Below are 20,168 nucleotides of genomic sequence, written 5' to 3'. Positions count from 1 at the left end.
CTGTGTGTGTATGTAAACTTCAGATTCTCTCTTCATATGCATTGCATTCTACATGGAAGATAATTCAGAGAACCTCCAGTTACACAGGCCACCCTGACAGATGTGGACACCGCTTCACGGGTTTGCTTCGAGAGTAAGTTCACAATAGCTAGGCATTGTTCAAGCTCATTTAGGGTACTGTTCATGTCTCCAAGCCCTGTGGTACAACATATCCCAACATTTAAACAGTAAATATGAATAAACAATGATAGCACACTGGTTCCAAAGACAAAGAAACAAAACTGGATTAATTTAATTCAATCATTCTTCGTGATAATTTGAAGTTTCAATTCAAGTTTAAAAGTTTAAACAGTAAAACGGTGAACTGCAAGGTGTAATACCTTGTCTAGGAAGTGTGTGTTTTAGTTCATACGAAACATACATTTTAGTTCTTAAAAATTAAATTTGTTCTTTTTAATTATTAACTGTTTTGAAACCAAAGAATAAATTAAGAAAATGATTATTACTGATAATCATTTTCACATCTACAGGAGTGAGTTAAAAATGATCTGTTGCAGGTGTCAAACATGCCAGGTATACCACTGTAACCTTGCAAAGTTAGATCTCCCTCATTTAATAATCATGGTGCAATGTCACAGACGAGGACACAGGCTCTCCAAGAGCTTATGCAACTTGCACAAGTTCCCACAGCTAGTAATTTGCTGAGCTGTTTATCAAATCCACATTTGTCTTGACTCCGGAGCCGAAGATTGCAACCAGTGTGTCAGGATGCTTGAGTTGCTAACAGAAAGGGAAAATAAGAAATAAAAGTTGTTATGCTTCAGGCTCCTTTTGAAAAAGAAACTTGCTTTGGGAAGTTCATTACTTTCACCATGAACCTTGGAACCAAAAGTTATCAATTATCTCTACCAATACCCTCCTAAACAATCACCCAGGGACCTGAAAGAGTTAATGTGCCATCCTGCAGGAAGCAATTTACTTTACTTTCCCAGGAGAAAAGGGCCCAGTAGGTTCCTAAAAAGACATTTTTCCTAATACCTGGTTGCTTTAATAGATGTTTAATCCTTTTTTTCTAAATAACATTAAAATAACATAGAGGACCTATTTCCAGAGTTTAGGAGAGGCTACATGATGGACTAAATGGGCTTTCTCAATAGGTTACTACCTGAAGGCATTGGTGCTCACTCTGCATTTATATGCCTTGACATTTACTTCCTAGAGAGGCTCCAATATTTGCACTGTTTTTAAATGTGAAACTGCTCTCAAGCCACAACTTTTAATTTTACTGTGACATTATCCTTTCCTTTTACCTGAAGTCATGAATGAGTTGTGCTTGACAGCACATGAAGGAAATTGCTGATGTCAGGAGAAGGACTGGTAATAGAATCAGGACTTTAATGCTGGAAGTGTTTTAGATCAGGTTACTGAAGACTTTCTGCTGGCAAAATTTCAACTACAACTTTCAGCAAAAACTCTTACTATGGAAGGACTTACATCCTAAGAAGTTACTTGCGTGACAGAAAGAGGGACAAGAAGACCATTTAATGAGAAAGTGTTACAGGTCACGAAGGTTCTCATGCTTTGAATTTCACAATGATTTAATGAGTTTTAGTCACTTCTATTTTATACATGGGAGACCTGTTCTTAGCAGCATGGCTAAGGGACTTGCCCAAGACCTCACCCACGAGGAGGAAGTAGCAAAATGGTTATGCAGACCCACCTGTCTCAAGTCCAGGGATCTTTCCACTCTGCTACCGTTGTTCCCTATGCAATGGCCACGTCTAATCCCAAAATGGCATTATGAAATGATGAAAAGAAAATACAATGGTTAAGAGCGTGGGCTCTGGAGTCAGACAGCTTAGATCTGGATGACAATCCGGCCACTTAATAGCTGTGGGATGGTGGACAAATTTTTTTTTTTTTTCTTTTTTCTTTTTTGGCACACGGGCTTAGTTGCTCCGCAGCATGTGGGATCTTCCTGGAGCTGGGATCGAACCCATGACCTCTGCATTGGCAGGCGGATTCTTAACCACTGCGCCACCTAGGAAGCCCTGGTGGACAAATTATTACCTTACAGAGCAGTGAAAGTAATGCGTACCAAATATTCCATTTCTTCTACAGTTCCTCCCCCTTACTGTTATGCGAGACATGTGACTGGTACTAGTTAATGAAGTGCACCCAATGCAATGTATGCCATTTCTGGGCAGAAGCCATGAAACATCAATGGATTATTATCCAGTTCTTATATCTGAGAGACTGAAAGACTTCAAGTTACACAGGTTGCTGTTATAATATCTTAGAGCCTCCACAAGCCTGAGTACCTGAGTGGCTATATGGAACAGACACTACCGCTCATCTCTCCCCAGCCAGGCCCACTGTTGTGCCATACAGACTTGGAGGCGAAGTAAACTTTTGTTCTATGAAACCATTTAGATTTGAGGGTAAATTTACTGTAGCAGCATAACCCCAGTCTATCAAGACTATTTTTTCATACCTCATTTTCCTAAACTCTAAAATAGTGATAATAATTTTGACTTAATAGAATTATTGTGAGGATGAAATGAGACTTTTTATAGGCTACACCTGAATACATTGTCACACTAGCAAGAGGCAGGAGAAAAGAATGGGATGTGTGGCAATCTTGGTGAATCACTGTCTCTCTGTTTTTTCCGAAAGTAAGGGAAAATAGACTGCGTGATCTCCAAAGTTTCCTGGCCACCAGCTAGGATGTTCTGCTATTTCTCACATCTAAATTTCTCTCTGACCTCAGAATTCAGTCATTCAATTATCTGACCCAAATTTTTTGGTGACTATTCTGTTGTCAAATGCTGTGCGAGGAGCTGGACTCAGGAGCAGGTCTTGAGAAGGGGTGATGTGCATTTTCTCTAAATTCAAACTGAGGACATGGCATACATTTTCTGGGACTGGAGAGATGGCCTGGAGAAGCTTGGCAGAGTCTCTCTTTACTACTTATGAAGAAGCCATAAGTGAAACTCTCCAGGAGGGAGCCTGGGGAGACTGGGATAGTTGTGAGACAGCCCTTCAGGAGGGGAACAGCATGTCATTTTTGCTTTAATACTCTCTTTAAATGTCTTTCTATATCACTGCAACTAGCTGAGGAGGAGTAAGAGAGCCAAGCTGTCAGACCAGCAGCATCTTAATTATGGAGATTAGAAATATTTTATGCAATTGACACAGCCTCTTCTAAATTACATAGCATTAGGGAAAATGACTCTGTCCAATGCCAATGAGAAAGGAAGAAAGGAGCTCTGAGAAAAAGAACAGGTGGATTTTGACAGTTTGTCCAATAAAATAATAATAGTTGGGGGAAAGAACTTTAAAAACCAGGCTAATGCTACAATTTTCATTGCCTGACACAAATCTCTAAACAGGACTGGAGGGAAGCTGGGAATGACAGTAGCTAAGCTTCCTATTGCTAGTCCAGCCAGACCTCACAGCCTCCCTCCCCACCTTTTCCTTCATTTTGCCCTGCAGCACCACACTAGGAGACAAACTATTGGAATGCTTGGGAAGTGAGCAAGTTGGTGGTCAAGTCAGGCTTCATTCCCAGGTAGTCTATGTCCTTTGCTCAGTGGGAGAAATATCAGTTAGTATCCCTGAAGTGGTACCTTGGTATTCTCAAAAATTTCAATTACTTCCCATGGCCTAGTAATTTCCTGCCAGGCATAGGAGTATCTGGTTCTATAAGAACTGAGGCCCATTGAGAGCATCCTGAAGACTGAATGCTTTGGTAAGGATATGGAGGACTCCTGTCAATCATACTTAGGCATCATTTTGCTGAATTGAGCAGGGGAGTTGATGAGTAGGGGCAAGAGCTTCAACACCTACTGTTTTTATTATTTAATCTCTCCTTCCTCTAGACCTCCTTGTAAGATATCACCATAGTGATCTTTTCAAAGCAAAAAGCTCCCTTTATTACCTATTTGCTCCAAATTCCCTGCTTCTTTTGTCTGTAGGAGGTACAAACTCCAAGGCTTATGGATGCCAGTGGGTAATGTAAACGGGAGAAGCTGGCTCTTGTCAGAAAAGACTTGAGAGGGTGTTGGGAAGTGTGGTAAATTTGAGGGCTCCTGGCAATACCTCTCATCCCACACCATCTCCTTACAATGTGACACTGATATTTCTTCAGCTGGGGATGGGGTGGTGGTGGCATCTATAGTTTCTTCCCTTGAATCTGAATGGCCTGTGAATATAGCAAAAGTCATGTTATCTGCTGTCTGAGGTTAGGTTATAAAAGGTAATGCAGTGTCAGCCTGGTCCTCTTGGGATGCTCACTCTTGGAACCCAGCCACATGCTGCAAGGAAACCCAGGACACATGATAAGTATTCTGGCCGACAGCCAACAGCCAGCATCAACTACACCAGACCTGTGAGTGAGAAGACTTTGAAATGACTCCTGTCCTGTCCACTGTTTGACTGCAACCAGGAGAGCCCCCCAAGAGAGAACTGCCTAGCTGAGCCTACTCAGTCCCCAGAACTATGAGAGGTGATCAGAAATAACTGTTGTTTCGAGTCACCAAGTTTTAGCTTGGTTTGTGACGCAACAACAGATAACCGGAACAGCCAACAGATCTTATCTATCAATCTATCTATCTATTTATTTATTGCGACTTGTGGGATTCTAGTTCCCAGACCAGGGGTAGAACCTGGGCCCTCAGCAGTGACAGCTCGGAGTCCTAACCACTGGACAACCAGGGAATTTCCAGATCTTACCATTTCTAAACCTGCACTTTTGCTTATGACATTTTGTGCCTTTGAACCTACCTACTATTCAAAGACCAGCTCAATACCTTTCCTAAACATTGCTTAATAATGATCTGTTCTTTCCCACATTTTCCCTGTGATTAATAGGTCATTTGTGAGGACCTTATCCCCCTGCAGTTATGTTCTTAAAATATTTTAATATGGTTTAAAAAACAGGGACTTCCCTGGTGGCTCAGTGGTTAAGAATCCGCCAGCCAATGCAGGGGACATGAAGAGTTCAACCCCTGGGCCGGGAAGATCCCATATGCCACAAAGCAACTAAGCCTGTGAGCCACAACTATTGAGCCCTCGTGTCACAACTACTGAAGCTTGCCTAGAGCCCATGCCCCACAACAAGAGAAGCCATGGCACTGAGAAGCCCATGCACCGCAACAAAGAGTAGTCCTTGCTCACTCGCCACAACTAGAGAAAGCCCGCATGCAGCAACAAAGACCCAAAGCAGTCAATAAATAAATAAATAAATAAATAAATTTATTTTTTAAAATTAAAAAAAAGATAAAAAACAATACCTTCTTTTGTCAAAACTGCAAACAACACAGAAGTCAATAATTGAGAAAGTGTCTCCCTTCTGTCTTGCTCTATCTCACTCCAGTTTACCCCCAACTCCTCTTCAAAGGTAACTGCGTTAACAGAGTGGTACATATTCCTCACAATCTCTTCTGCAAACACACACACATATACCCACACACTATTCACATAAACAGGATTCCATCACAATACTGTTTTATAAACTGCTTTTTCAGTTGATGGTGTATTTTAGTTATCTTTCTGTCAGTAAATACCAATCTATCTCTATACAGTTTTTAATAGCTGTATAGTACTTATTATTATTTAACAAATTGTTCAACCAATATTCTCTTCATAGAGATTTAGGTTTTCCCCAATTTTTCCTTATTAAAAACAAGAGTGCATTGCTGTTGGATACATTCCTGGGAGAAGAATTGCTGAGGTAAAAAGCAAACAAACAAACAAACAAACAAACTCACCTTTTAAGTTTTGGCATAAATTCTTAAATTCCTCTTCAGAAAGAGGTAACTATATTCCCATCAATAGCATATGTGAGTACTGTGACTTTCTCTGACACTTGATATTATCAAACTTTTAAATCTTTGCCCGTGTTTTAGGTGAGGAATAACAGCTCCTAATTTTTTAACTTATAGTTCTATTATTAGTGAAGTTGAGCAGCATTTCACATTTTATTAGTCCCTGTATTTCTTTCACTGTAGATTTTGTCTGCTGTGCCCTTTGCCCATTTCTCTTTTTTCAAATAAATAAATTTATTTATTTATTGGCTGTGTTGGATGTTCATCACTGTGCACAGGCTTTCTCTAGTTGCAGGGAGTGGGGGCCAGTCTTTGCTGTGGTGCGCAGGCTTCTCATTGCAGTGGCCTCTCTTGTTGCAGAGCAGAGCTCTAGGCATGCAGGCTTCAACTGTGGCACGTGGGCTCAGTAGTTGTGGCTCGTGGGCTCTAGAGCACAGGCTCAGTAGTTGTGGCTCATGGGCTTAGTTGTTCCGAGGCATGTGGAATCTTCCCGGACCAAGGCTAGAACCCGTGTTCCCTGCATTGGCAGGTGGATTCTTAAACATAGCACTATCAGGGAAGTCCCCCCATTTTTCTATTTTTTTTCTTGTAGGGTTTTTTTTTTTTTTTTTTTTAGTATTATGGATAATAAATGTCTTAGTCCATTCAGGCTCTATAACGAAATACCATAGGCTGGGTGGCTTATAAACAATTTCTTTGAGAAACAGAAATTTGTTTCTCATAGTTCTGCAGTTTGCAAGTGCAAAATCAGGGTGCCAGCATATCAAATTTTGGCGAAAGCTCTCTTTTGGGTTACAGATTGCAACTTCTTCTTGTGTCCTCACATGGTGGAAGGGCTAGAGAACTTTCCAGAGCCTCTTTTATAAGGCACCAATTCCATTCATGAGGGCTCCATCCTCATGACCCAAGCATATTCCAAAGGCCTATATCTCCTAAAACTATCATCTTTGGTGTTAAGATTTCAACACATGAATTTTGGGGGACACATTCAGACCACAGCAGTAAAGCTTTTATATATTGCTTTGCAAATATTACTTATCTGTTTGATGGTTGTTTTTATTTACAGAACCTTTTGCATCTAGGAGTTTTAAAAGGGTTATGTAGTTGATCCTATCTGTCTTTTACTAAGGTGTTAGGGTGTAGTGTCTTCCAAAGAAAGACACTTTCATATTTCTAGTGTTACATAAATAAATATTTTTTATTCCAATTGTTTTATAGAAAAAAAAAGCCAAACATTTAAAAAAAAGTAATTGTTTATTATTTCAGATAAGCTTTTAATTTACAAATCTAAATTTCCAGGAACTCACATTGAGAAAGTTCATTAATTCATTGAAGAGATATTTATGACACATTCCTGGGTACCAAGCTCTTTTCTAGGCTTTTGGTACACAGTGGGACTTGTCTAGTGGAGGTAAGAATAAAAGGGGAACAGGAGAAAAAATGCAATGTAGAATTTTCTTTTTACAAACAAGATAAATTAATCCATGGCTTCTGAGCTTATATAGCACGTGGACTCATTCTTCTCATTATATTTAAACATAACATACTCTAATTCTTGGCTTAAATGTCTTTCCACTTCACTAAAATGTAAACGACTTAAGGGTGAGGAATGTCCTTTGTTCATCTTGGAATCCTTGGCATCTACCTAGTATCTGGCTCATGATAATGGCTCAAGAACTATATTGTTAAATAAATGGATTTCCCTATTTTACAATTTGCCTCTTACCTTCTCAAATGAATATTCATAATCCTGCCTTCCTTCCTCTCCTTCCTCACTCATCACCCCAAATAAAAAACAACACTAGTTTTATGTTAGAAACAGGTCAGATCCCTTGGATTCATGTTTGCGTACATGATACTTAAACGTGTTTAGCTCATAAGAGGGACTCAATAAAAAAACTGAAGTGAATAACTACAGATTTAAAAGAATGTGCTTCAGAAAAGTAATAGGGAAATGCCACATCCCTGTGAACACAAGTTCACAGCAAGTATTTTTACAGAACTTATATGTTGTCTGATCTTGCAATGGAAATCCAAGTGAAAATAAAAGCCAGAGTTATTAATTAACACTGGAGAAACATCAACTTACAAGTGTGGGCAGGAGCAAAGTTGCAAAGCTAAGGAATTATGATTCTCGCTGGAGTCTTGCTGGGAACAATGCTGTCTTTTTCTGTTACATGCCTCAGTTCAGGGAAGCTCTTTTCAGGGGTTTCTAACTTCAGGGTTTAACTAGGAGGCTGGGATACTTTCAGTCTTCTCAAGTAGAGACCTGCTCTTGCCTCTCTGGTAATGAATGAACACTTACAGCCCTTGGTTACAATTAGTTTTCACTTTTGGAGCATTTCCCAGGGGTGATATGCGAATAGCTTGAGGAGGAGGTTGTGAGGCAGATCTGGAAGCTAGGGCTCTGCTGAGGCAAATGTGCTCTTGCGGGCTTTGGCTGTGAACACAGCATGTGCTAAAATGTAAATAACACAGCCAAAGCACCAAATGCCATGCTTAAAAAAATTTTTTTCTTAAAATAGACGACTCTTCTGAGCAGTTATAGACATACACACATATATTTGCACTTATATTTCTTTTACTCCCAAATCTGAAATCGTGTGAACAATGTGTTGGGCTTTATTAACATCTCCAGAAAGACCATTAGTTCAGTGTTTTCCCTCAGCGAGTGACCAGCACCAAGCCCTCTATTTGAAGATGGAAACCCTGGAATTCACACGGCCAATTATGCAATGCTAGACCACTGGGAAGCATTTCTGGCTGGCCCAGCTGGTGATCTGATTGTACCCTGCAGCACCAAGATTGATAGACCTTATAATTTTATCCTGGTTAGTGCAGATGCTGTTCTTATATAAGTTGTTTGTTTTTTTTACCCCCCCCCCCCCCACTTTTTCCTAAAAGAAAAAGAAAAACAAACCTAAGTCCTTCCCAAGTGGTTTGCCTTGATGACACCTCATGGTGATAAGATCAGTACTCTGATCACTAGCTGGAGAAAAAAATTCCCTTTCGGGATTTCCGAATTTGCTGTAATTTAATTTCATTGAATGTTGTGTGTGCTTGTTTATGAGAAAGAATGTAAAGGAACAGTAACTTGCCCCCCTCCAATCCTTCCTTTTATGAGGCTTCTTTGGGCATGAGGGGGGTGGGAAAGAGACTCATTCTTAGAAGGTACAGAATATCAATTTGGGAGCTGTTAGTTTCTCTCATGCTAATGACAAGGTGTAACTTAAAAACACCACATTCATATGCATATATGGTGCACATATACATAGTTAGTATATTTACAAAGCACCTAGCAGAACCTTAGAACTCTTAGTTCCATTAACCCTTAAAGGGAAAACTGGAATTCAGATCAGTCAAGCGCAATGGAACGTGGTCCATTTCAATTATACTCACCCATCATCCTTGTCTAGGAAAGAGACCTCCAAAAAAAGTGAAATTCATTTTTTTCTCTGAAGCACTGCTACAGTCTGCTACGTATTTATCAGCTTCTGCAGTTCTAATTACAAAGTAAGCACTAGCTACTATATAGAATAACTACACTAGCCAAAAAGATTTTTATAATCTGAAAGAAATGCTCCCATATTGACTCTGCTAAGAGAAACAACTCCCCTTTCCTTGATTATAAAGAAGGAAGACAGATGGCTTCTTGTTTAAGACTGTAATTTTACTTTCAGCCTCCTCCCTCCGTTAAAAACAAGATGTACTTTGAGGCTTTGAGGGAAAATCTCAAGGGAAGGTTTTTTATTCCTGGCTGCATTGAATAATTCAACAAACATTTCAGAGAGCTGAGAAAGATACAAAGGAGAAAATGCTTTCTCTTGTTCTCAGGGAGTTTACAATCTAACTGTGGAGTTTACAATCAGAGTTGAGACCAGAGCCATTAAAGTTTTATTTTTTTCACTTCTATTTAATGGCCTAATGGTTACTGGGAACACACTCAGGATTCACCAGCCCATTGGTATGGTGGACCATCTGATCAAATTTGAAGGGAACACAGGGAGAATGCAGAGGAAGAATTAATACTCTCAAGCAGTACTTGAGTCGTTACTGTCATACGAGCTACTTTCAGATAGTATTTAGTCTGGGAAACAACCCTTCCTGGTTGTCCTTATTACCTATTTTTCATAGAGGAGGAGAAAGAGGCTCAGAGATGTGCTGCATCCCTGGTTGCAGACCTAGGAAATGGTACTGAAACACACCAAATGGGAATTCTTCTTTAGCCGTCCCTACGTTCCCATCTTGACTTTCCTTTACTTAGATCTCTTTCAAGACATGTGAAGTTAATTTACTTATGTGCATTTTTTTCCCCTCGTAGTCTCTTGAGTAGTGTTTAAAACTTGCTGTCTTTCAATTGGCAAGTCAGGCCTTCTAGAGTCTCCTTTGCAAATACTCTTTTTTCTTTTCTAACTGATTCTGTCTTTAAGACATTCTTTGACAGGATGAAAGGAAACATGGAAAGGTTTATAACAGTGCCTTGTAAGTGGTTCTCTTAATATTAAGCATAATCTTTAGTTTTATTCCTGCCACATTTTAACTGTTCTCATCTCACACTATTTCTCAAGGACTCGGGGTCGTAGAGTTCTTGAAGGTGGGGACCGCACCTACTCTAACTTGATATTGCATAGCGTATTCACGTAGCAACAGGGACTTGTAAGACAGCAGAAACTTTGGTTCTTTTGTTCGCCTCTTTGTTCCCAGTGTCTGTAAATTACAGGAGCTTAGTATGCCCTCAGTATACATATGTTCTACTTTGATGAATTAATACTCGCTCGTTGTTTTTTATGGACTATCCTGTATAAAAAGTTTCGTTTAGACCCAATACAGCTCTGAATTGAGAGACCTGGAGAATTTTTTCCCTTTTCTCTATTTTCGGCCCTTTATTACAATCGAAGACCTTGGGTGCATTCCGTTAAGCTCTTGGTGCCCTTCGAGGCTCAGTTTCCATATCAGCAAAATGGGGCGCGTAGCAACAGTTGCTTGTTTCTCCTTGTCTTCTACCACCTACTACCTCTCCAGGGGTTTATCGCGTACGCTTTCCTCTGGATAAAAATCAGCCACCTGAGAGGTGAGAAACCATCACGCTCCTCGGGTTGCGCGCCCAGTGGGGACAGCAAGCAGCTCCGCAAGCCTCTGCCGTGCCTCCCGGGTCCGGAAGCAACCCGACCCCATTTCGGCTGAGAGCCTGCCCAGCCCTCCAGCGCCCCAGCCTCAAGCGCCCTCTCGCCCCGAGGTAGCGCTCTGCCTCGGTGCCACCGTTAAATGGGCTCGGCACCGCGCAGGCTCCGACGCGCGCCGAAGGGTCCGGCCTTGTTTTGGCCTCAGGCGCCCGGCCGCCCGCGCTGCGCTGCACTGGGGGCGGGGAGTCTGATGGGAGACGCGCGCGGCGCTGAGGAGGCGGCGGCCCGGGAGAGGGAGCGGGAGAGGGACTGGGCGCGGGAGGCGGGAGGCGGGGGACAGGGGGAGGCGCCGCGGCCGCCGCCGCCCGCCCCTTTCCGCTGGGGAGCAGCTGCAGCAGCAGGAGCGGCGCAGGAGCAGCGCAGCCGCCGCCGCCGCCGCCGCCGCCGGGGGATGTGGTCGGCGCCTTCCTCGAGCCGCGCCGCCGCCTGAGTACCCGCCGCCGCCCGAGCCGCCGCCGCCCAAGCCGCCGCCGCCGCCGCCTCCGAGCCGTGCGGGGCCAGGCCGCGCCCTCCCCGGGCGCCCGCCGGCTCGGATGCCGAGGGGCTCCGGGGCGTAGCTGCGCGCCCGGCGCCGCCTCCGGGCCCCTCCGGCCCCGCCATGGGCTGCTGCAGCTCCGCCTCCTCAGCCGCGCAGGTGAGGGGCCCCCGCCTCCCGGCCGCCCGCCCGGTTGCCTCCCCCGCCCGGTGCCGCGGGCGCCCGCAGTCTCCCACCGCCCGCGAGCGTCCCTTAAGCCCGCCGAGCACTCCAGAGACCCCCACCCCCGCCTTCCCCTCCCCGCCTCCCCCTGTCCCGAAGATGCCCCCGCGCTGGCTCCCGGGGCTGCCGACTCGCGGGCGCCTCTGCGCGGCCCCCGGGGCGCCCCTGGCTCTGCCCGGCCCCTTGCCGACTTGGCCGCCTCCTCCCAGTCACACCTGAGCGGCCCGTCCCGCCAGCCCGCAGGTAGAGGCAGTAAGGGCGCCCGCCCTCTGCCCCTGGTGGTATCCCCCTTCCCTCGTCCTCCGGGCCCGGCTCCTCTCTCCCCACCACCTTGGCGTCTTCCCCCTCCCCATCCACAGACTATTTTCCGTGCTCCCTGGAGGAGTACCCCCCGTATGGGCTGTCCACCCCTCTCCACCTTATCACAGTTTCTGCTCTGTTAGGTATTCTGTCCCTTTTTTTCTTGCCCGCCGCCCCCCGTCCGGCTTCAAGTGTTGAAGCGGGTCCCGGAGCCCTTCGACGACCCGCTTCCCCGATTCTAGCCTCTCGCCTCCTGCCCCTTCCCCCCTTTGTGCCTTGACCCCGGGCACCGCGGCCTCTTCGCACACCGAGGCCCCTGCGGGAGCGCGGGGATTGGGCTGGGAAGGAGATTGGGCACCTGGTGGGTGACGGGATCGTTACGGAACTCCCTCTTTGTTGCCAGTGTAACAGGAGGAAGAGGTGCCGAATTTAGTTTTTCTGTGGGCACTGGCTGAATGTTGTCGCTGAGGGCTGAGATGCAGAGATTTCTCCCAGCTTCTACCCTGCCCCCATCCAAATTTCGCTAACCTCCCTCTCTCTCCGATCCGAGTCCTTAACCTGGATAGAAATGTTTAGACAACTGTATAAGGATCAAATGTAATAGGACTTGACTGCTGGCCGCTAATAACTGAGAGGACCTGTTTGTAAATTACCTAATTTAGTGGATTAGTGAGTGTATTTACAAATACGATAAAAAGCAATCAGGAATACTGCATCAAACTGTCTGGTGGTGGTGTATGAAAAATAGGCTCTGACAACGCCTGGGATGTAATCGCACAGTTTCATTAGCGTAGAATTTAACTGTGGTCTTTGATTTGTTTGTTTTGGGGGATACAAGGTCTCTTGTTTTTAGAAATAAAGGCTCGTTGGTTCTTGGTGAAGAAAAACGCTAGTTTGGAAAAAAAAAATTTCCTTCAGAGATCTAGCATCTGTGATAATGCCAGAAGTGTTTTGCTGCTGCTAAATGACTATATATAACTCAGTTTTAAATAACCTGCATACTTGTTCTGAAAATCTGAGATCTGTTAGACAGAAAATGACTAGAATTGAAGATGAATGGAGGACATTTATGTTTTATTAAGTATCCATCCTATTTGTCCATTTCTTTTTTGGGTGTTAGCTTATTCGTTTTTTGTTGTTGTTTTTTTTTTTTTTCCTTTTCTTTTCCTATTAGGATCACAGGCTGATTGGTTTAGTTAGTTAAACCTTCCTGTTCAGTTAGAATGACAAAAAAAAAACTATATGTAGTGTAGGAAGGAGAGGTCGATAGACCACAGTTTTCATATTAACAGATAAAGGTGTGGAATCACACAATACCTTTCAACCAGTTAGAGATTTTTGGGGGAAGAGGGAGGAATCTAGTTGGATGCTGTTTGTCTAATATTTACTTAAATATTATTTTCACCAAAAAGGTATCTTTTCTGTTGCCTTTCTTTTAAGAATTGGGTTATTTTGCATCCTCTTTTGGAGGTGCAATGCCTTTAAGACAGGAAGGTATTCGATAGTTTATAGATGGCTTGTTTAGTGTTTAATCAGTTAAATTTGGGAGGGGTGGATGCTGGACTAAAACTGTACTTAACAGGTCTTGTATTTGACTAGCTCCACATCTTACTTTTCAGAATGCTGTCACATATATTTTCCTTGCTTTTTCCTCCTCTTGCAGCCACTATTTCCTTCATGCCGTGTTCTACACACAAGATGCATGTCATGCACCCCGAGGGGTGCATTTTTTTTCCTGTGGATTCCTATAACCAATCAACAGCTGTCACATGCCTTTAAGTTCAGCTTTAGGGACTTGTAGTGTTCAGTGGAGCATTGAGGAGCAGGTTTTGTGCCAAAGAGCTGGTCATCTTTTTTTTTTTTTTTTCTTATTTGAGATTTTGGTATCATTCTTCATTTGTGAAATGTTAACAGTCTGCTGTGTTTTAATGCTCCTTTCAGGAGTGTCACCAGTTAGGATAATATAGTATCTGTACGTGTTGTGCTGAAACAAAATAGGGATGCAGCTGCACATCTTCTCTAATGTGAACTTCTATGTCACCTCAAACTTCTCTTAGAGGCCTCGATTGTATTTTCAGGCACAGTGTTTCATTCATCCCTTCTACTGGCTTATAAACTTCTTGAATGTAGGAACTGCTTTTGTTTCCCACGTTTGTATCCATTGCAGTGCCTCACTGTATCTTGTACATAATAGTTGCTCAGCAATAGCCAATGAACAGAACATAGATACACAGATTGGAACATTTGGCTGGCAGGCTTTGGCTGGTTGGCGAGTAACATTTAATATGAAACCAGCCCCGAACCATGTGCTGTTTCACTTCCATGAGCTGGTTGACTAATGCCACCAAACCATCCTCTTCAAAGCTCAAATTTGAACTGTTTAAGTTAAAATTCACCTGCTTTCCCCACATTCCTTCTTATTCTGTCAATGGTACCATCAGTTTGCAAAATTGAGCAGGTTTTTTCTTTTCTACTGGTGCTCTGCTCAGTGCTTATATTTTAGTTGGAGCAGTGGCTGTAACATCTTAAAAGAGCTTGTCTGCAAACTCTAATGATAACCTGCACAGCACATCAAAACAACATGCTTTGAGGTAATCGGCAGTTCAGTTTAGCTTTTCTCAGTGGTATCGTCAGCAACTTTAAAGCCCTGGCAGGTTTTATCAATGTAAATATAGTGTGTTCCTCTTTGTAGTAGGGATTCACTTTTGAAATACATATAATTTATAGTAGTCTCATAGTCTCTTGCTATGTTGTAGACTCATAAAATAGTTTATTGTCTTCCAAACTGTTTCATCTCCTGTAGTATGGTATTATTTTCTTTTTCTTGGCAGTGTCTGGATGTCATAATTTGCCATCAAAATAATTATCCTGTTTTTGGATTTAGGTAAAAGCAAAGCTTCACCTTCTATACTTAACTTGTGTTTTATTTTTGAAGAAGGAAGTTATTGGCAAAATTATTTGTGCTGTATCAGATATGTGTATCTAAGAATCTTAAGAACTCATAGATATGTTCATAGAACTCTTATAGAACCCTTAATTATGTTTTGTTTTTTTATTAGTGACCATTATAAGTTACTTGCTAATATTAGTAATTGCTCAACACAAGCCAAAACATGATAGCCTTTGCCTAAAAATCTCTTTGAAGGGAACTTAAAAATGAGATAGTCTTAAGTTTCTTTTTACAGCACTAATCCTCCCTAAGACTCTTAAAATTTATTCCCAACTCTCCATAATTCGTTTGTTCTGTTATAACCTGACATAATTTCTATTCTTGTAATGTTAAACTTCAAAGTTCACTTGTAAATCTTCAGATTTATAAAATGTTCTTTCCCATTGACAAACCAGTTTGAATGAAGGAGGCTTTTGAAAGATTACTTAGCAAATTGCCGAAAGTCTTTGTCATTAATGGCTAGATCATTATTTCTCACAGCAGTGCTTTGGAGGCCAGGAGATTTTGCAAGTGCTCTGAAGTTCTGTGTCCTTCAGTTCTAACCTTAGAAATTGTGAGAGGGATGGAGGAGACTCTTTCTGCCCCTCATATCTGTCTGACTTTAGGAGAGATTGTTCTTGTCCCTGGTCTCGTCCCATGTCTTCAAATTGAGAGCTATGGATTTAACTGTGGTTTTCTAGCTCTCACATCTTGTCTTGGGAATAATGAAAAACAATCAAGTGGTTCACAAATACTGGTTAACTTTTGAGAATGTTAATACTACTGTAGTCTCCTTCTTTGTGAAATTTGAAGTCAGAGGGTTAAAATGAAATGTGAAGAGTGTAGTGGGAATTACCAACAGAGACTATGTTGTTCTATTAAAATAGTCCAACAAAATAGGCCTGCTCTGTTTGAAACAAAATAGACATAGCATGAAGATAATTTTTTTCTTCAGAATACTATGCTGTTAGCATGGAAGATCCATTCCTCAAAATATGTAAATCAAAGTTAATATTAAAATCGGCTGGAAAGTAATGTAAAAATGATGAGACTTTTTAAAAATTATTTATTTATTTTATTTATTGGCTGTGTTGGGTCTTCGTTGCTGCACACGGGCTTTCTCTAGTTGCTGAGAGCGGGGGCTACTCTTCATTGTGGTGCGCGGGCTCCTCATTGTAGTGGCTTCTCTTGTTGTGGAGCACAGGCCCTAGGTGCGTGGGCTTCAATAGTTGCGGCACATGGGCTCAATAATTGTGGCTCATGGGCTCTAGAGCAGAGGCTCAATAGTTGTGGCGCACAGGCTTAGTTGCTCTGTGGCATGTGGAATCTTCCCAGGGCAGGGCTCAAACCTGTGTACCCTGCATTGGCAGGCGGATTCTTAACCACTGCGCCACCTAGGAAGTCCGAGACTTTTTGTATAGCTATTTTTCACAGCCATTTCCATGTTTTAATTTCTCTAATAACTCTGCAGTTGACTTTGCTTCCATTTTACAGCTGAGGGAGCTGAGACTTGGACATTAGTTGAGACTTGGCTAAAGTCTCAGAGCTACTAGGGGATCAATCCAAACTTCACCCCAGGTCTTTTGAATCTGAGTTCTGTGCTTCTCTTTCTGTGTTCATATACATGCTTCTCATATCTTAAATTGCAGTTGATTTTATCTTTAGGAAAGGTCCACTCAATAACATTTCGAATTAAGGAATATCCAAGTTAAAGTCATGCCATTTTGAACTTGCTTGCAGTTACTAGCTGGGTAGCAGCATAATACTGCAAAACTAGTCCAGTTAGAAAGTTCCCAGGCTTAACAAATGCTGCCAAATACTATTTGATGTGTTAATCATATCATTCTAAAATGTGATTGGCTTGGAGGATATTTATTTATAGAAATATATTCTATATTCTACTACTGGTAATTGGTTAGTAGCTCTTTTACTGTTTCCTTCCTCCCTACCCCCTCTCCCCCAGAAGAAGGAAATATTTCAATTTCATAACTTTGGCTCAGATTTTTGGGGCTCTAGGGGATCTTAGAGATAAACTAAGTCTACTATCTCTCTTTTCTATTGTGTTAAACTAGAATATAGAGATATGAAGTAGTCTGAGGTTAGAGAGATACATTATGAGGTAGCTAGGACTAGAAATTACTTAGTCTCTTAATCTCTTGATCTTTCTTTAGTTACTGTTAATTCTTAATGTCTTAAGTCTTTTTATCTTTGCAACCTTGGCTACACATTGGAAACACTTAGAGAACTTTAAAAAACACGAATTTCTGAGTCCCCCTTTCAGAGATTCTGATTTCATTGGTCCAGGGGTACTGCCTGGGCATCAAACTTTTTAAAAAGTTCCCCTGGTGATTTTCATGTTCAGCCAAGGTTGAAAACCACTCTTACATACCCTTTCTTTAGATAATTCCATCTACTCCTATGGTTTCTGTTACAATCCATATGCTGACAATTTCCAAACTGAATTACTGAACTGAAACCAATTTTGTCCTGGCTTCTGAGCCATATATCCACTGATTACTTAGCACTTCCTCTAGAATGTCTTGCAGGCAACTCAGACTCAAAACTGAACTCAAAAATTGTAGCTACATACACACACATCCTTTTCAGTATCTTTGGTTCACTGAATGATACCAATATCCTGCTATGGAAACTGGAAACCTGAGGCATGTAGGAAACCTGTCTCTCATTATTCCATATCTAGTCACCATATCTTGCCTCTTTTACCTTCTAAACGCTACTACCAGCCCCCTAGTCTAAGCTTCTGTCACCTCCAGCCAGACTTTGCATCCAGATCTCCCCATATTCATTCATACTTCCTTCTGATTTCCCTCCACACTGCAGTCTTGGGGATCTCTTCTTAAAAAGTCCAAAGCTGCGTGGGGATTGTGTCCCCCACCAACTGGAATCCCTCTAATAGTTTCCGATTGCTCTTAGGACAAAGACCAGAATCGCTGACCCTAGCCAGCAGTGCTTCGTGGGCTGGTCTCCATCTCTCTGCCGCATCATTGCCAACTCACTCCATGCTTCTCCTTACTCTTTGTGCTCCAGCCCCACAGATTCTTCTGTGGACTGTATTTCTTCTTCTTTTAGGGCTTTTGCACATGCTTTTCACTTGTCTGCATGGCTCTTTGCTTTTCTCCCAGGCCTTTGGCTGGCTGATACTCATCCTTTCAGTTTCAGCCTCAGAGTCACTTGTTTGGAAAAGGCTTCCTTGATCCTTCAAACCAGGCCACATCTTCTCATTAAATTCTCACAGCCTTTGAACACCCAAAGCAAAAAACAAATATACAGTTAATGTCTAGACCACGAGTTGGCAAACTATAGCCCTTGAGCCAAATCTGGCCAGCTACCTGTTTTTGTATGGTTTGCAAGCTGAGAAAGCTAAAAATGGTACCTATATATAGTTTTATTTTATTTATTTATTGTTAAAATTTATTTTTGGCTGCGTTGGTTCTTTGTTGCTGCGCGTGGGCTTCTTCTAGTTGCAACAAGCAGGGCTACTCTTCGTTGCAGTGTGTAGGCTTCTCTTTGCAGTGGCTTCTCTTGTTGTGGAGCACGGGCTCTAGGTGTGTGGGTTCAGTAGTTGCAGCATGAGGGCTCAGTAATTGTGACACGCGGGCTTAGTTGCTCTGCGGCATGTGGGATCTTCCCTGACCAGGGATCGAACATGTGTCCCCTGCATTGGCAGATTCTTTTTTTTTTTAATAAATTTATTTATTTATTTATTTATTTATTTATTTATTTATTGGCTGTGTTGGGTCTTCGTTGCTGCACACAGGCTTTCTCTAGCTATGGCAAGCAGGGGCTACTCTTCGTTGTGGTGCAAGGGTTCCTCATTGGCATGGCTTCTCTTGTTGCAGAGCACCGGCTCTAGGCACGCAGGCTTCAGTAGTTGTGGCACATGGGCCCAATAGTTGTGGCACATGGTCTGTAGAGCGCAGGCTCAATAGTTGTGGCGCACAGGCTTAGTTGCTCTGCAGCATGTGGAATCTTCCTGGAGCAGGGATCAAACCTGTGTCCCCTGCATTGGCAGGTGAATTCTTAACCACTGCACCACCAGGGAAGTCCCAAGAAAACATATATTTAAACGGGCGAAAAATATCAAAAGGACATTTTTGCATGAGAAATTTATTTCATAAAAATCATATAAATTTGAATTCCATTGTCTGCAAGTGAAGTTTTATTGATACAACCACACTCATTCATTTATACATCGTCTATAGCTGCACTTATGCTACAGTAGCAGAGTTGAGTGGTCAATTGTGACAGAGACCTTATGGCCCGCAAGTGTAAATATTTATTCTGTGGCTCTTTAAGGAAAATGTTTGCTGACCCCTGGTCTAGACTGAGCTGATGAGGAGAGGGACCATGTCTGCTTTGTTCATTGCTGTTAATCTCTGTGCTTAGCTGGCACCTGGTACATGGTAGATGCTCATCAAATATTTGAACAAATTAGTGAATTTGTTCAAGTCTCTTTCCTTTCACGAATGGATGTGGATGAACTTCAGCCTCAGTGACTCTGGTGTTTAAAATTCAATATAAAAAACTTTTAAAAGGACAAATACTTTTTTTTTTTTAACTGCGCCGCCAAGAGGCTTGTGGGATCCTACTTCCCCAACCAGGGGTTGGACCCAGGCCCAAGCAGTGAAAGTGCCGAGTCCTAACCGCTGGACCGCCAGGGAATTCCCTAAAAGGACAAATACTGTCAAAGAAGATTCTCAACAGAAATTTTAGCAGCCATCTTAAGCAGCTTGTCTGTTGCAGGTATACATCTCGTATGTGAAGCAAGTGCACTTGTAGAGGTGTAAATTAGGGGGTGTTAGTTTTTCTCCCCTTGGTGGACTCCTTTCTGATTTCATATCAGCTGTATGATAAAATTTACTTAAAAAACATTTGGTTGGTAAACTGCTATGGAATTTATTTTTTTGTGTGTGAAAATAGTATTATTCCTTTTTTTCAAACTGTTCTCTACAACATCCCACAACCAAATATTTAGACATTATTTAGTAAGGAAACTATTAAAAGCTATTTTTATCCTCATTTTTAAGGTTGCGAGATATGCTGAAAATTGTTGAACAGAAGTGTTTGCTTTCTGGATACATTTGTATAATGTAAAATAAGGAAAACGGCAAAAAGGTGGAAAAACTGAAAATATATGTTTACTTCAAGATGTTCAAGTAGCAGGGAAGTTTAACTAAAGTTTGCTCCTTTGTTTTGGTGGCATTATGGTA

General features: G+C 42.2%; 1 protein-coding gene across 3 annotated transcripts in view; it reads left to right on the top strand.

Moving 5' to 3' along the window:
- Positions 1-11,468: 11,468 nt before the first annotated feature.
- SLC44A1 (solute carrier family 44 member 1) overlaps positions 11,469-20,168 on the top strand; it is a 195,727-nt gene continuing 187,027 nt past the window's right edge. For all 3 annotated transcript variants that reach the window (XM_057720151.1, XM_057720150.1, XM_057720148.1), the window contains exon 1: positions 11,469-11,645. In XM_057720151.1, the coding sequence (XP_057576134.1) occupies positions 11,610-11,645 (36 nt within the window). In that variant the 5' untranslated portion in view covers positions 11,469-11,609. The remainder of the gene's footprint in view (positions 11,646-20,168) is intronic.

The sequence above is a fragment of the Hippopotamus amphibius genome, chromosome 2, assembly GCF_030028045.1.
Source record: "Hippopotamus amphibius kiboko isolate mHipAmp2 chromosome 2, mHipAmp2.hap2, whole genome shotgun sequence".
Taxonomy (NCBI): Eukaryota; Metazoa; Chordata; class Mammalia; order Artiodactyla; family Hippopotamidae; genus Hippopotamus; species Hippopotamus amphibius.
The sequence above is the reverse complement of the archived record's forward strand: the minus strand, read 5'-3'. Positions and strand labels throughout refer to the sequence as shown.